This window comes from Myripristis murdjan, chromosome 6 (genome assembly GCF_902150065.1).
Source record: "Myripristis murdjan chromosome 6, fMyrMur1.1, whole genome shotgun sequence".
NCBI lineage: Eukaryota > Metazoa > Chordata > Actinopteri > Holocentriformes > Holocentridae > Myripristis > Myripristis murdjan.
The window spans coordinates 2,048,795-2,067,057 of record NC_043985.1 but is presented as its reverse complement, the minus strand read 5'-3'; the positions used below and the strand labels follow the sequence as shown (position 1 = coordinate 2,067,057).

Sequence of the window (18,263 nt, the reverse complement as noted above, 5' to 3'; positions counted from 1 at the left end):
CTCCCATTGACACTGCTCATTTGACTGTTTAGCCCAGTTTTAGCACTCAACATAGCCCCCCTACAGATGGCCTCATGTATTTTGGTGGACCTGTTTGGGGTGAAATTGTGGGTACTGGTTTGCATTTTTAAAAATGCTAAAGCCACAGAACTTCAGTAGTGGGTTTTCCTCATTCAAATTAATATACAAGGATGGTCAGAGCAGCCGCCATTTTCATGTGTACTGTTGCCATGGATTTTGTAGCATGGGGTTGTATAAGGTAAAATGTATGTGTGATGCTGCTTACCAGCCAGGTGTGTTAGCTTACAGACGTTGGCTGTAGGAGCTAGGTTAATAGGAGAAGTAGAATCTTTGCTTATGTTATGCTAACCTTGTCACTAGTGTCCATTTTCTGATAGTTGCCAGAACAGACTAGGACACACACGTTCAAATATTCACAATTCTTTAAGTAAATTCTTCTTTTATGCTTCAGCCACAGTACAACATATCTGGACAGATGTCACACACTTTACAATCCTACTAACTCGTTACCATACCAAAAAACTATAGTTGCTGTTTAATTCTGTACCAGCCAAATGACAATGAAAAAAAGAGCAGTGTCCGTTCTACTCCATTCAGGTTCTGTGGCTAAAACATTTTGGGGAAAGACTGATAGCTTAATGGGACTATTCCGTTTTACTTTTTAAATAACATCATACAGATTATGTTGTAGATATAGAACATAAAATTTGCATTTTAATGACACACATTAGCCACACAGTTCTAATAAATTCACTGGACAACTTTGTCAGTTCTTTCTTTTTCTTTTTCTTTTTCTTTTTTTTTTTTAAATTCATCAGCACGCCCTGGTGTTTCCAATAAATTGTCCTCCAGAAATATTTGCTTTTGTTTTACCTTAATTCTGTTGTGTCTACATTTTGCAGTGTTTCTGTATTTGCTTGTGTTTTCTGTTTGCAGCACATTTCTGTGTTGTCACGTGTTGTCAGGTTGGTGCATGTGTTTTGCTATTTGCTTGTGCTTTCTCCAATTGCAGTGCATTTCCATAATGCCATGTGTGTATTTTCAAGTTGGTGCTTGTGTTTTATCAGTTTGCAGCATATTCTGTAATGTTGTGTGTGTTTGTTGCCAAGTTGTTCATGTGTTTTGTCTTTTGCTTGTGTTTCCTCAATGTGCAATGCACTGACCTCTGTCAGCCACTGTACATTTCAACATCAACATCAAACATATGTTGAAGTGTTTATTAGACTTGTGTGTGTGTGCATGTATGTGTGTGACATAAGCCTACAAAGCAGCTGAAAACTGAACAACGTCCAACATCTAGAAGAGAAGGAATGATAAATGACCAGCCCAGAGTCTGAGGACTTTCTCTCATAACAGTGAAGGAATGGCTATATCTCTTTATTTCCCCCTCTCCCTCTTTCTTTTCTCTGTCTGTTTTCAAGTCTTTTTAAAGAAATCTGACTCCCCCTCTGCAACCTCGTCACTCCCACTCCACCCCCTCCACTATGGAAAAAAAAACCCTCTGAAGTTACCGCACATACCCCCCCTTCAAAAAGACTGTGTGTGTGTGTGTCTGTGTGTGTGTGTGTGTGTGTGAAAGTTGGCTGCTTTGACTGTTGTGTTTCTTTCCCTACACACACACACACACACTCACACATACACACACACACACACACACACACACACATACGCACGCACACACACATTCACATACACACAAAACGGCTGCTTTGTTGTGTGATTATGCAGATTGACCGTGCGAGGCGCCATTCAGTCACACTGTGGAACCATATGGTATCTTCGTGTATGGGTGTGTATGTTTGTGTGTGTGTGTGTGTGTGTGTGTGTGTGTGTGAGAGAGAGAGAGAGAGAGCGAGAGAGAGAGAGAGAGAGAGAGATAGAGAGAGAGAGAGAGAGTGTGTGAGGTGGAGTTTAGAGAGCATGTTGTTTATGGTGGAATTTCCCCTGGGTAAGGCCCAACACCTTGCATCAGTAGGCAATGTTGTTGACTGTGTCTTGTTTCTCATACCATTCAGAAAACTTTGATATCAATACAAGACCACACGGGACATTTTGACAGCAGACCACAGTTCCCAATATTAACCAACAATTTATGTGTAAAATTGTGTTCCGTCAGCCAAAGAATACAGTTTTTTTTTTTTTCATTACATGTTAAGTAAGATTGGTTGATTACTTGGATTCTATTGATCATGAAACTAGAATTTTAAATGGTAAAAATAGGTTGTTGCAGGAAGAAAACAGTAATAGAGTGCAGCAAACTGTTACGTATAAATACATTAATGAAATTCTGAACCTACATGAATTACAGCATCATGGGGATATGCAAATTAATATCAAACATTTTGTAATAAAGAAATTAGGAGAAAACATATCTTTGTAACAGTGTTCCTTAACAAATTAATTAAAAGGTATTAATAAGTATATTAAAGATTATCATTACTAATCTAATAAATATCTGTTAAATATTTACAAATAAACATATATACATGATTATTGCTTTATTTATAAATGTTAAGTGCTTGTATATACTAAAAAAAAATACTGAAATATTTGCACATATATTAGTTACACCTAAGCGACTATCTCTATCTTTAATCCTGACCCTTTACCCAACCCTGATCTGTTCGTAAATAGCTACATATATTATTACCTTATTGTTAAGTGTTAAGTTGTTAAGTGTAGCAATGATTCTCTATTAAATATTTATGAATATTTTATAAATCATTTGTCAAGGAATATTATTATAAAGTTTTACTGAAAATACCTGCTTAGTGCACAAACATAGCATGTTGTTTTTTTTTATTAGGAGTGATACTCCTAAGCTTCAAAGCTTCCTCTTAACACAACAAACACTCTCCTTGACTTTCTGTTTTATTGAAACAACTGTGAAAAGCAACATTTCTGGCTTGGGTTTGCTCTGCCTCTGATAGTTGCCTGGCAGATTGTGTGTAGCTGAGAGGATCAATATAAATTTAGATAAAGGATTCAAATAAAGTTTTGTTCCAACGTTGGCCTCGGAGTGGCTCTCCGCTGCCCCAGTGCTTTGTCACCTCTCAGGGCCGTGAAAGGCGATTTGAGACGGCTTTATAAAATGGTGGGGCCTCCTTTTAAAACACTGGCTGTGGTAACGATAGAGCTAGCAGCTGAGGCAAGACACACACATACACAGAAACAAACATAAATTCTTGTCACCATAAATAGCTGACTACTACATAAGTCACTGTGACAGGTATACTTTGGAATTGTACCAGCCACTTGGATTTTTACCAGCTACTCTGATAAATATAATACATGGTCTGACTAGGTGGTTCAAAAACCAGCAAGTTGTGCATCTTGCCTTGCTCATCATGTTGGTACTTGTCCTATGATTTTGTTTTTCTGTGGCCCCATTGTGTCCTTCATTTCGATCCTCCAATACCACCTCTTGTTATTTGTATCTGCTGGCCTCAAGTGCCATAATATGGTAGCGCTTTGTGCTTCCAGTTTGACAGTCTCATTTAGCCTCAGGGTAGACAAACTAAACTGATGTTGTGTGTGGTGAAGCTGTCTATTTAATGTTATCCATGGTAACAAGGTTTTATATCAAAATAAAGATGACACAAATTGGATGTAAATAGGAAGCAGTGCTTAACCCTTACTGTGGGAAATACATAAAATGATCTACCTTGTAATTTTTACCCCCTAGCTTGAACAAACCTTGTTCACCTGCTGAAGTGGCTAGAGAACCAAACAACTTTACCAGTCACTGCTAAAAAACATCCAAATCAATCTAATTTTGTAAAATTATACAACTTAACCCTCCTATTATGTTTGGGGTCAGTTTGACCCCATTCAGTGTTTAAGATCTCTAAATAAATGATTAAAATCATTTTTTTTTTTGCTTCATATTTAATGAGTTTTCCTAATGTAATGGGTACTACCGGGTAAGCATGAAATTCACATGATGATATGTTTTCAATGTCCTGTACACACTTTGTAACGCATCAGTTATAAATAACAAAAATCTGTACTTAAAAATAATAAAAAGCCATTAAAACACCAAAAAGATATTTCTTTCCAACTTAAGGTCAATCAGTGAGATTGTATGGTGACTTGCATATTTTTCCATAGTCGTGTAATAGGAATACTGGATGTATAAGTGGGGTGGGGGGAGTTATGTTTTATTTAAAGGGCTATTTAGGTCATCAACAAAGAAACATGAAGTACCTGACACATAAACTTTGGTAACAATTTTTATTATAATAATTTTGGGGAGGTTTAAGCTGCTGGCGTCAAATTGACCCCAAACAGAAAAGATGTTGGTGAAAGTGTTTTTTGTTTTTTTTTGTTTATTTATTTTACTGTCATCACTGTATGAATCATGAAACTTTGAATCTGAAGTCTTTTCTATCTGGACAGGCCTGTTGGTTGATTTTTCCTGGGAATCAAAGGTTATTTTCACACCTAACAGTGGAGGAAATCCAATCAGATTCCTTCCGCCCCATTTGATTGACTCTTCAACTGCACCTGCTATCCTGTGTGAACAAGCACTAGTTTCAGCAAATGATAGCTGATTCAACAAACAAGCTAATGGTACCTGTTAGCTCATTAGTATGTCATACTAAGGATGATATCAGAAGACAAGAAGAGTCCAAGGGCTCTAGTTTCCCGGCGCAGCGCGGGGTGGCGCAGTGAGGCGAACCCCGCGCAGAGCTAGTTTCGACCGGCGAAGCGGGAGAGGCGGACAGTGTCCAAGTATCCTATCCTGTTGCAGAACTTGCAGCACTAATTCCAACAAGTAACATATTTTTCCTCTAGTTGCTTGGTCCTACCAGAGTCACAACAATATTGTTACTCTACTCATTTTGAGTGTAGCTGCAAAACTAGCATCAACAGGAGCAGTAGGTCGCTTAACACAAATGTTATTACCATAGGCATGGCAAATCTAAGTTGAGCTGTATTTAGGTGTTCTGGTATTCACAGATTTATTTGCTGCTGCTTACTCGACTCTGTGTGTGTGTGTGTGTGTGTGTGTGTGTGTGTGTGTGTGTGTGTGTGTGTGTGTGTGTGTGTGTGTGTGTGTGTGTGTGTGTGTGTGTGTGTGTGTGTGCGTGCGTGCGTGCCAGTGAGTGAGTATAAGAAATAACAGAAACACCTGATATTGTTCAGAGTTTCCACTGTCTTCTGCCAGCTCTTTGTCTTCCCCCATTCTTTTCCCCTCTCACTCTTTCTGTGCTCCATCCCTGTTACCACAAAGTGACAGTAGCTCCATGTCTCATTTCCTCTGAGACCTCAGCCTCTGGCCCACATGTGTTTGTTTAAGTGTGTGTGTGTTAGCTGATTTTATGTGTCCTATTAGCATTGTAATATTGTGGTCTGCTGTGAGCACTGTTGTGGTGAGCAAGCAGTAACAGCTACTTGCCCCTAGCTGTATGTGTGTGTGTGTGTGTGTGTGTGTGTGTGTGTGTGTGTGTGTGTGTGTGTGTGTGTGTGTGTGTGTGTGTGTGTGTGTGTGTGTGTGTTTCCAATTCATCACATTTGAATTGGAGACAGAATAGATGGTCAAGTCAGCTGTACTTTTAGACCATGTTAAGTAGGGGTGTAACGATACATGTATTCGTATTGAAAATTTTCGGCACAGGGCGTTGGGTTCGGTCCAGGGCGTTGTGTTCGGTAGAGAGGTGTGCAGCATGGGTGAGTTACGAGTATAATAGGTGGCGGAACATACGTTTCGTCTTCATTTATCCATATCCACCTGCAGCTACACGTGCGAAACAGTAGAGGGCAGCAGTACGCCGGGGAAGCGTCTAGTCTCTCGAAGAAGAAGCATAATAAGCTACACCTGAAGCATGACCTGAAGCCTGAGCACTGACGTCATGGCTATGGCTATGCTACCGAAACTGGCACTAGCGAGAAACTAGAGCTTGTCCTTGTCGTTAAAATCTCCTGTTTGGGAACACTTCGGCTTACTGGTCAAATATTGCACCGGACAAAAACAAGTGGACAAAACGAAGATAGTGTGCCAACATTGCTCAGCTGAGATCGGGTGCGTTCATGGCATCACGACAGACATGCCATTTCATTTGAAACGGCATCATCCGAGTGTGAATATCTCTGGTACAAGAAAAAAAACACCCGAGTACAAACACAGCTGACTACGGCATTCAGGCAGCCTCTCCCTAACAATTCAGATCGGGCCAAACCTATAACAACTGCCATTGGAGTTGTTATAAATATATATTTTATATATATTGTGTTTATTTGAGAATATTTTATTTATTGAAAAACTTATTTTATATATATTTTTGTATATTGGAGAAAATTTTACCTATTGGAAAACATATTTTATATATATTTTGTTTATAATTAGAATATTTATTGGAAACTTATTACCAGTACTTGGCAGCAGTATTCTATTTTTTTCTGTATTTTGTATAATGTTACAATAAAGTTCCTAACAAACATAAAATTGCTTGTTTAAAACAATTTTATGTTTTACATTTTGTTCCCATATTGTACCAAAAACGTACCGAATCGAGACCTCAAAACCGAGGTACGTACCGAACCGTGATTTTTTGTGTATCGTTACACCCCTAATGTTAAGCACTAAACACTGTTACAGAGCACTTTGCAAGTTTATAAAATAAGTTGTAGGATTTCTTACAAAGTGATGACAGCTTGCCACAGCTGACACTATCCAGGCTGAACACTTAAAAACAAAAGCACATAAAGCAGCCATTTCCACATTTTCAATTTTCAACCCCGACAATATAACGATCAAAAATTAAATCAAATCACCTATCATATATTCAGGGATTAAAGTTCTCCGTCTCTAGACGGATTTCTGTCAGTTGGAAAAAGAGGGGAAAAAAGAGACCAAAAACAATAAAAATAAAATAAAAAGTTGCACGCGCATTTTGTTGTGGTACAGTTTTGACTATCCAATGAAATCATGTCAGGCATTAAACTGACGCTGTTGTAAACCAATAAAGCCAGCCAGAGCCTTGGTATTAGCCAATCAGAAACAGAGGAGGGCGGGTTCACCCCGCCCCTCAGGGAAGGATCTGGGGTCTGTTTCACAAAGCAGGTTTAGTGAAAACTCTGAGTCTGTTAACCCTGAAATGAGGGTTAACAATAATCTTTTTTGGGTTGACATTAGCACAATTCATTCTGTCATTTGATTCATTCATATCAGCAAAATTTAAAATCAGTTCACTGGCAATCATTAGGCAATGAATGAATCATTATACCCTGACTATCTACCCTCTCAGCTATGTGACAGTCTGAAATCTTGGAGAAGGCAGAACCATGAGCAGCTGTGATGGGTGGTGGATGATCTGAAAAATGGGACCAAGAGTGATTGTGACATGCTGAGCTATTGATGTCATTGCAGGGAGCCCATTTCTTGGTGGGCCTTCTTGATGAGGTTGGGAATGTTTTGAGAGGGGAAATTCAAATGACTGGCACTGATTACCAGGCAGAGAGATTGGTCTTCAGACACCACACTCAGTAATTTTCACCATTGCCCCCTAACAAGAACATCTCGGGTTTGACTCCTGGCCCTTTGCATAGGCTTCCCCCAGGTGCTCCTATTTCCTTCCACAGCCCAACAATAATGTGGACCAGTAGGATTAGAGATTCTTAATTTTTGTGTGAGATGACTGACTGTCAGTGCAGTGTGATCTAGATAGACTTGTTTCAAATTTTGCTCGGGGACAAGCAGTGGTTATAGCGTGCACCATGTACCAGGGCTCAGTCCCGATCGCAGCAACCGGGGTTTGAATCCGACCTCAGGTCCTTTGCTGCACGTCATCCCCTCTCTCTCCCCCCTGCCTTTCCTGTCTATCTCTACTGTGACTGTCGAATAAAGCAGAAATGGCAAAAACACAATCTTTACGAGAAAAAAAAAGATATTGGTGAATATTATCCAGGTTGCTGGTCGACAAAGTTGCTGGGTCGAACAGTGTCTGCACCTGCCACTTTCCACAGTACTCCATTTATCCTGTGTGTGTCCTATTTATGTATGTGTATTAGTGTGTGTGTGTGTGTTTGTGTGTGTGAGTGCATGTGAACTGTCCTGTGACGATTTGACTTCTCCCTGCGTGTCGGATGAGACCTTTGTTAAATTTCTGTTTGCTCTCTTTCTGTCTTTTTGTCCTTTTTTCTCTCTGTCCATCAAGAAACGAGACGTTCTCACACCCAAAATGAAAACAGAAAAAAAATCACACTCCTTGTGCATAATTCTTTCTGAAAAAAGCCTGTTGAGAAAAAGAGCAAGCAAGAGTGGAGGAGAGAGGAGAGAAAGGGAGTCTCTCGGCCATCTTTTCACTGGGGTGGCCATGTCTAATTGTGTCACAGTGATAAATGAATAGGTTTTTTGTGGCAGGGTCAGGAACCCCCCTCGGATCAGAGGCCCATCAAAGTGAGGGGTTTATTTTTTCTGTTTGTTTTTCTGACCCTCTCAGAATAGAAATTTAAATCAGTGCTCACAGAACAGTTAGCTGGCTAAACAGTTTCATATCACAGCATCAAGAGATCCTCTGCCCACTGAAGAACTATTTCATTGTTTTCTGTTTTGAATTAATTAATTGGTGGATTATTTAAAAACTGTGACATTTATTGTTTAATAACAGTTCCTTTTGAAAACAAAATAAAACACTGCAGTCTATTTCTTGATGATCAAACTTTAGCTTGTTGTGACAACCAAAATACATCAAATTCAGAGAAAGATTTGTTTCCATGCAGATCAAAAGTAATGGTGCAAGTGCATACCTTTTAATCTACATTGAACAAAACAATGCAGAAAACTGTTTCCCAGTGCAGACTACTTTCTTTATTTTAAATGTCTCACTCATTGTAATGCAGTAATCCAAGTTGTAGAATCAATGCTCCGTGACAAAATCAGGTCAGAAGTTGATTTGTTATAAATTTGAAGAAATCCCGAATGATTTTGTGTTTTGACAATGTTTTGACATCGAGGATGTTTATTTATGGGTGTAACAATTCATTCATTGTCTCACTAAATCGATTTTAAAGGACCAGTGATTTTGAATGATTGGTCCATTTACTACAATAAGATAAGAAAAGATAAAATTAAAAAAGAAAAAATTCAAACTTTCGAACTTCATCATTTTGCTGAGGCCCCACCTTCAAAGACCCCTGGGGTTCCCAGGAAACCACTTTGAAAACCACTACTCTGGGTATACTAGCACTAGAATGGTTTCCATGCAGATACCAATTATGATACTTTGATGTAGTTTTACTTTTCTAAGCTTTTAAGTCATTTTAAAGTTTTTCTTTCGTCTCATCAGCCCTAGATAATGTTGAGTGAAGGGAGAAGAGATGACATTTGACAATGGAAAATATTTTATTCAACCCGACACGATGTGTCACAATTAAAGCTGACAAGCAAACTCAATCAAAATGTTGTTAGCCAAAAGTAAAAACCGACAAAGACCAACTCAGTTGTAACATTGTCGCAATAAAAAGCCCAGCTGAATTGCAATGTTGTCACACTAAAACATGATAAATACCAGCTAGCTTATCACAATGTCTGTCACAATAAAATATAGATGTGGATATCAACAGAGACCCCCAGATATGATATGATTAGTGATACTTGGGTGGTGATTTGAAGTGTGTTGCAACTGTAATTACTGCGATTCAGTTTTATATTTGATGATTTTGATTTTGGAAAACTGGACTATGGAAAACAGCAGTGTCATTTTTCCAAAGACAAATATTTGTCAAATAGACTTTGAGCTTTTAACGTTTTTTGTAGGTCTAATGATAGAAAGCAAGCAGCAAAACAAAAAGCATATGGTTATTCTTTTTCTTGAGCAATCTGTACCTGGTATGGGCAAGTATGCCCTGCATGTTGGTCATATTACTGCAATACTTGACTTTTCTTGCAGCAGCTTTTCTTGCAGCATGTCCAACTTAGATTTACCTTCTAAATGATTGAAGCCAAAGTTGTATCGATTTTTCCCCACATTGGTAATAAAACATGAAGATGACTGGCTCAGTCAAATGTGTCATTTCAAATATGAAAAGTGACAAAGGCCTGCCTGTTATCAACAGTATTTTGGGAAGCACACACACGTAACATCAGAAATTTTGTTTCAGCTTAGGTGTGTTTTGAATATTAGCACTTTAATAAATTTTAAACTGCTTCCGCTACAAATGACAAATTTTGTAAAACTCTCCAAAAGTACTTGAGCAAGATATTTTGGTTCTCCTCCCACCACTGATGCAGAGCAAACACACATGGGCAGTCTTTATACACAGGAAATGGCATTGATGAAAAGAGGAAGTCTTTGTGTGAAGTGCCGTAACAATGCACACATTCATATGGCTGTCACTCATATGCTGTCCAAGGATGTATTCTTGACCTGATTTGTTCTTGCTCTCGCTTTTCTTAAAGCTTCATCAATTGTTCTTTTGCTGTGCATCATTTTAAAACCTAGTTTCATGATGAATATTGTCAAAAATTTGACAATATTCAGCATAGGGCAGAAAAAGTAATAACAGTATTAGTGATTTTGTATTTTTCTGTAGCAATCACAAATGTCAGTGAACGTATTACATCATGACAGCTGATGTTGATTGTCTTTTGACTAAAATGAATAGAAACGAAATGACTTCTTTGGTGCAGTGACTAGTTTTCCGGGAACACATTGGTGCTATAGGGATGTGTGGTTTGTTTCCAGCATGGCAAAGGTTAGGTAGTTCTAGTTTTTTTTTTTTTCTTTTTCATTGTTCTAGTGCCTGCTGGGTATTGTTTGAAAACAGAATGTAGTTGCAGGGGACCCACTTTGGAGTGGACATGTAACCATAATATAGCCATTGTTTGGATCTTCTCTTAAGAGCTGGTACCTAAATGTCAGATTTCAGACTATGAACATATAGCCTTTTTCCTTTTTCCATTTTCCATTCACATGTGGTGGCCCTTACTGGCACCTCAGCTCAGTGCGACTGGGATTTGCGCTTCCATTACAACAGGGCTTCTTGCTTGAGCGTGTCTTTAACTGATGGTGAAGCAACACCAGTCGCCTGTGGGCGTGTTGACTAGTTTTACCTCCCTCCCTGTTTAATTTATTTGACATGAACCATGTTAATGTAATGAAGAGATTCGCTGAAGCTAATGTTTTACATGGTTACACTAACAACCACAGTATAGCTTTCACAAGTTATTGCTATAGCAACTTCCTGATTGTAAAGAGCTCTGTTTCAGAGCTGTTCATTCTTCAGTTCAGTTGAATGATGAAGCCCTGTGATGTTGCCATAGTCCGCTTGAGGGCCGGTCCAGTGCACTTTTTCTCTTCTCTGGTGATGGTCCATCTCAGATACACCTCAGCACAGCTTGTTATGCTGAAACTGGTAAGGGAAATGCTAATCAGCGTGGCATGATTCAACTTGGTGTGGCCAAAAATGCCAATGGAAGAACAGTAATATATACATGGTCATGTATCCTATACATACCGAAGTCCTGTAAGACAACAGTGAAGAAAGAAAATCTCAGACCAATAGGCCTGTATGTACGATAAGATTTCAAAATTTCACCTGTGATTTTGCTTCCAGACAGTGTGAGGGAAAATGTTTCTATATCACAGTGTTGCTTACTGGAAAAAAGGCCCATAATCATTGCTCACTAAAATTATACACAGGCTTGCTTTTTATACATTAATTGTAGTCCACTCAAAGGGTCCAGCTTATCTGTTTGCTGTGTAAGATTAGTGTAGCTAGCTGCCAAACAGAATTCCTCACACTTGTAAAATCTATGGCATGGTGCACTCAGGGGAGTTTCAGCAGCTTGTGGTCACACACACACACACACGCACACACACACAGAGGCAGCAGCTGACTGTGCCTAAAATAAAAGGTTGTGTCTATTTTGGTCCCCTGGGATCCAGTAATAGTGCAGGCCGTGGAGAGGAGGGGTGGACACAAGCTCTAATTGCAGCCTTTTCAATTACAGCTCTCGCTCTCTGCTTGTAACACACACACACACACACGCACAGACACACACACACACACACACACACACACACACACACACACACACACACACACACACACACACACACACAGCTGTATCAGTTTTCAGCAGCCTGGTAATGCCTTGTGACTGACATACACATGCACACACATACAACACACTTGAAAATGAGGGAGGGAGGCAGTCACATAGTAAATGGGAAAGTGAAAGAGAGGAGGGAATGTGTGTTTTTACATGTGTGCGTGTGTGTGTGTGCGTGCGTGCGAGCGTGCTGTTTCACGCATTTCTTGTTTGTGATCATTTTCATCTTGAGAATGCTAATTGGTCAAGTCCAACTCTTTCTTTATTGGGGTGTGATTTAGATTAGCAGTTTTGAACAGAGTTTACAGAGGACTTCACATTTAAACCATAAAGCCAAGGCAAGTGTGTCACTACAGAACTAGAATGAAAGAAGTTGCAGAGGATGGACAAAACAAGGAAGCAACAGTAACAATATGTGAATATCAAGTAGCTAATAAGTAGTAGAAGCACTTTCTTGCCTCAGAACAGCTGCATCCTGAACTACGTGTAGTGGATACTGGACTGGATCTTTCTTCAAGAAGGAAAACCTCCAGAGGAAAGCTACTTGCTTTAAAGGTTAACTGATGTTGAGATCTGCTGATGAGGGCTTGGGGAGGAGTTTGACTGTTCAGGAAACAACTCTTGAACTTATTTAGCAGTATGTATGAAATCATAATCATCTTACAGTAAGAAAATATAATAAGGGAATTGTGTCTATATAGTTTTTCATATTTCTTTGCAGATCAAACATTAGACTTAATGACCCCTTGTCAATGGCTGCGACACCATTACAGATCCACCACCACTTTGTTTAATTGTGGTGGTGGATGTGGAAGTAGTTTTTATGAGTTCATGGCCTATTTTGTCTTTCTCCAAATATAGTATAGACAGAGTGGTTGCGCGCACATCCAATCCTGTTTTAGGCCAGGTGCCGGATGATCACAGGGTCACAACGAGAAAGAAGAAGAAAATCCGCACACTGGATTCGAGCTCCCAATAGGCTTTATTGATGACGTTTCGACCAAACGGTCTTCCTCAGGCAACTATACAGGAGTGACATGGCAAATGGCAGGTGTATATATAGGCCGAAAGCCTGGTGACATCACAGCTCTGGCAATTATCAATCAAGTCAGGCGGCCTCAAGTGAGCCATATATGGGCATATATGGGCTAATATTCCCACCATACAATAAAAAAAAAGTTTTATAGCTATTTGGTGTGTCTTTTCTCCGAACAGTGTTGATTAGCTATAAAACTTTTTGCAGACTGTGATCTCATGCCTTTGTTGTGTCTTTGTATGGTTTCCTTATAATAATCTGTACATTGTGCACATTGTATTTTTTGTATTTATTGTGTATATTGCATTGTATTGTATGGTGGGAATATTAGCCCATATATGCCCATATATGGCTCACTTGAGGCCGCCTGGCTTGATTGATAATTGCCAGAGCTGTGATGTCACCAGGCTTTCGGCCTATATATACACCTGCCATTTGCCATGTCACTCCTGTATAGTTGCCTGAGGAAGACCGTTTGGTCGAAACGTCGTCAGTAAAGCCTATTGGGAGCTCGAATCCAGTGTGCGGATTTTCTTCTTCTTTCTCGTTTCTCCAAATATAGACCTGTTTGGATTGAGGAAAACACTGACAGACTCATCAGACCAGATTATTTTTGACATTGCTCAGGTCTCTAGGCTTCATGCTTCTTACACCAGGTGATGTGCTTTTATGAACTGGCCTTGAATACAAGCAATTTTTCTGAATGGCAGCCTGCCATAAATTCTTTTTCAACACAATAAGTCCCAGTACCCTTTTCTTGTTATTTTCCAATTTCAGTTGGAAAGTAGATGTGGCAGGTCGGCAGGAAACTTCCACGTAGTAGCCTTGCACCAGAAACAACGTAATAGTACATCCATAAGTAATTGTAATGACACAAAAAATGGGTGCTGGGACTGCTGTTGTTTTTATAGGCATATTTTTGAGAGCTGTTTTGCTATGGAAGTGAATGGGAAGATAGAAATCCAGTATTTTGCATTAGCAGGCCAAGGGAGCACAGTGTAACTGAGAAGGATGTTTTAACAGTGCTTTAGTTAGTTTACAGTTTATATTCCTTTTCTGTCCATCCACACAGAACCAACCTCCCACAAGATGTCTTTTACTTTTGGCCATTGTTTTGTATTTTTACTCTGGACATCCAAGTTTTCTCACCTTTTTCTCCATTATTCCTCTTTAGTTCCAGTGCTTTACCTTTCAACTGACAATAGCATCCTACCGTCCTTATCTTTTCTTTCCTTTCTCCCACTTTTCCTGTTTCTCCCTTCGCCTCTATATTATGTGTGCTCCTCTTGTTCCCTGTGTGAAATAGTGTTTTCTGTTGACCTCACACTGCATAGGGAGGGCAAGGTCAGTCAGAGCAGGAGCCCATGAGCAGCTTGGGATTCATTTTCTTGCTCAAGGACACTTCAAGATGGAGAGCTTGCTGTCAAGGTGGAAGGTCTTCCTAGTCACTACAGCAATCCTCTGCAGTGACGCACTTTGTTATTTTTAGCACATTATGTTTCTAAGTTTGTATGTTTCTAAGACAGTAAAAAGCCTTAGCTGTTGCCTTGAGCCTTGAATCATTACAACATCCTGCTGGCTAATTATGCCTGCTTGGTGAGCTTTTGGACTTCAGAGGCAGCTGTTACCAAATTGTTTTATTTTTGATTTTCCACATGGTCAGAAAATTAAGTATACTAGGGTGTGCAAACACATTCAACCAGGATCAACATAAGACTGTTACATTTAGTGAAGCTCACCAAATGTTTTCCTCTTTCCCTTCCTGTCTCAGGTGATTAATGTGGATGGCAGTAACAGACAGACTCTCCTTGAGGACAAACTGCCTCATATCTTTGGTTTTACTCTCCTTGGGGATTACATCTACTGGACCGACTGGCAAAGACGCAGCATTGAGAGAGTCCACAAGGGCACGGCTGTACGAGAAATCATCATTGATCAGCTGCCTGATTTAATGGGGCTCAAAGCTACTAAAGTGACTGAGACTTATGGTAAGGAGGGTGGACGTAGAGTCTATAAGCCAAGGCAAAGAGTGTAACATGCTTTTGTCAAAATTGCATCAGATGTCTGAACAGATACATTTAAGCCTGCATCCTGTCAGATAATATGAGATAAAAATAATGATAACATGGGTAAATCTGGTTGTAAAGAAAAAAGCTTACAGATACGGATAAAGAAATGGGGGGGTGTTTAACTAACATAACTGACCATTATAATAGGCATATATGTGAATTAATGGCATTATGAGCAACATCAAACTTTCTAAGGTTTCCCCCTTGCTTCTCTGCATCTTTGTCCAGGTACAAATGGCTGTGCGGTAGATAATGGGGGATGCAGCCATCTTTGTTTCTGGCGTCGGCAGGGTATTGCCTGCGCCTGTCCCATGGGTATGGAGCTCCTTTCAGACCTCCAGACCTGTGTGGTCCCTGAGGCCTTCCTGCTCTTCACCAACAGGTATCTACAGCACAGCTGAAACTGTGACTGTGTGCTTCCACTTGATGTGTTATGCAGAAGACATAAGCTGAGTAGTGTTTACCCACATTCAAAAAGGCTTTATTGGTGAGGTCTCACTTCACATTGTCTTTTTTTTTTTTTTTTTTTGGTGAAATTTTGCTCCTAGGGACAACATCAGGAGTATTTCTCTGGGTACCAACAGCAACGACGTAGCCATTCCTCTGACTGGAGTTAAAGAGGCTTCTGCTCTTGACTTTGATGTCTCTGAAAGGAGGATATACTGGACAGACATACAGGCCAAGGTGTGCTGCTATTTGTGATCTTAATAGGGTTCTTAGTATAAGTATATATATTTAGGTTCCAAAATTTTCATCAGCCAGACACAAAACGCTGGTAAATTGTTTTTGGGCAAATAAATTGACAGTTCACCTGGTGCACAAGATCGAATGAAAATGTTCAGTTTTAATTAAAATTCTGTTGCACTTCATGATGATTTGGAGACTTGATTCACTGAATCAAAGTAGTTTAAGTTACCATAATACTGAATTCTGTACATAAAATTGAAACATTAAAAGTGGTTAGGGTGACATATTTCTATGAAAAAGTAAGTTAACCCTGTGAGACTTTGCAGGAAAGTGGGATTTGTAATGTTTCTGTGAATAAAAATTGGCACTAGTGCTTCATCTGAATTTGTTTTAGTGAAAACGATTTGCTTCCACATTAAGTGGGAATCAGTTCTCTCTCTCTCTCTCTCTCCCTCACACATCACTCTGTCTTTCTCTCAGACGATCAGTAGAGCATATATGAATGGCAGTGCTATAGAGCATGTCATTGAGTTTGGACTGGACTACCCAGAGGGCATGGCGGTGGACTGGATGGGTCGCAACATCTACTGGGCGGACACAGGCACTAACCGTATTGAGGTGGCCCGGCTGGATGGCCAGTACCGCCAGGTTCTGGTCTGTAAGGATCTGGACAACCCACGCTCACTAGACAACCCGCGATCACTAGCACTGGACCCAGCTAACGGGTAACATATTGAAAGAATCGCCTTCATTAAACTTTTACTGTTTTACTTTACTTTATTTACTTATCGCCTTTTTCCCATGTTTTGTTTTAACAAGTGAATTTGCAAGGTGAAACCTGGGCAAATTTGCAAACTTGATTTCTTTCAAAAACGAAAAGAAAAACTGATGAGCAAATTAAGCAAGACATGACCTAAAAATCAGCAAGAAATAAGACAAGTTACAAGAGAATGCCTCCCTGGACCTATTTATTGCAATGGAAGGAAAGCTTTTTTCCGTTTGCCACTAGATGGGGCAATAGCAGCTTAATGTCTTGCTCCACAGCCAGTTTTATTGACAGTATGCCTCCTACTTGCTATAACTGCTGTATTTACAGAAGTCAGACATGCAAACTCCTCAGAGTAAAAGAGGTGACAGTGAGCACGTTTACATGCAGACCTTATTCCTGTATTAACCGGAATATTCGCAATATTCCGGTTGCGCACGTGTCATGTAAACACGCACCGAACCCGATTAAGGTCATATTCCGGTTGGAGAGAATTCCGAATAAGACCCCTGGAATATTCCTGTTCCAACCGGAATATTGGGGCATGTAACCACCTTAGTCGGAAAACTCCCCGAACCGGAATATTCAGTCACGACTGCGCATGCTCGACTCACAAGGACTTCTGTGGCGTCTTCGTTGCTATGGTTACCTGCAAGCGGCAAACGGCATGGCGAACAGCAGCAAGAGCCAGGAGACTGCAGTCCACCTTCAGCTAATGAAAGACTTAAATATCACGGAGTATATCGATGGGAGAAAACATAGAACTAGCGACAGAAGAAGAAGAAAAAGAAGAATAAGACGAGGAAGAAGACTTCTTCGTCTGTTTTTCCGGCAGACCAGACGCCTATACGCGTGCTGCTGCCCCCCGCGGCTGAGTGACGCATTACGTCAGAGAGTGGAATACGCCGAAACACGGGGGCATGCCAAGTAACATGTAAACGGAATATTCCAGTTGCCGCGGCGCAGTTACCTTAGCCGGAATATTGAGCCGAACCGGAATATGGTGTGCATGTAAACGTACTCAGTGTCATGGGGGTGTGTGGGGGGGGGCACCCCCCGCTCCTATATCGGGAGTTGCTAGTTAGCTGGAAGACTAGGCCCTTACATAGCAAGCATGTGCTTAGAGCTAAATGGCTAACGTTAGTTAGCAAGACAAGCAGACCATGCTGGAAGTAACATTAGAACTAGCTAACGTTAGCTGGCTAATTAGTTCGCTATCTTGCTAATGGAAATTCCAGCATCATATGGCCTGCTTGTCTTGCTAACTAACATTAGCCATTTTGCTCGAAGCATAACGTTATGCAAGGTGTAATTTAACATAAGGCGGTTCCTTCAAACTAATGTTAAAACTTTCCATCGGACTCGGAAGCCAGGCGTCTCTTCCAAACTACACGATTCACGTGAATGACCCGACTGACCAAAAAAGCGGCGATTGTAGCTGAAAGGCAACAAGTTTGCATGCCTGAGAAGAGCAACTCTAACTCTGTGCTGTCTGAGAATAACTCAAGAAAATACATATTAAATATTTTTAGTTAAATTTATTGAATAACTGACAATCAAACCAAGTTTAAAAGTATAAAATATGACAAGCAAGTCCTGCTCGACTGAATCTACTTCGACTACCTC

At 40.1% G+C, this 18,263-nt stretch overlaps 1 protein-coding gene across 1 annotated transcript in view; it reads left to right on the top strand.

Annotated features, from left to right (window-relative positions):
• lrp5 (low density lipoprotein receptor-related protein 5) overlaps positions 1 to 18,263 on the top strand; it is an 83,407-nt gene that overhangs the window by 47,322 nt on the left and 17,822 nt on the right. Inside the window, exons 12-15 of the mRNA XM_030053903.1 lie at positions 14,887 to 15,103; positions 15,413 to 15,566; positions 15,733 to 15,868; positions 16,352 to 16,596. Coding sequence (XP_029909763.1) covers positions 14,887 to 15,103; positions 15,413 to 15,566; positions 15,733 to 15,868; positions 16,352 to 16,596 — 752 coding nt within the window. The remainder of the gene's footprint in view (positions 1 to 14,886; positions 15,104 to 15,412; positions 15,567 to 15,732; positions 15,869 to 16,351; positions 16,597 to 18,263) is intronic.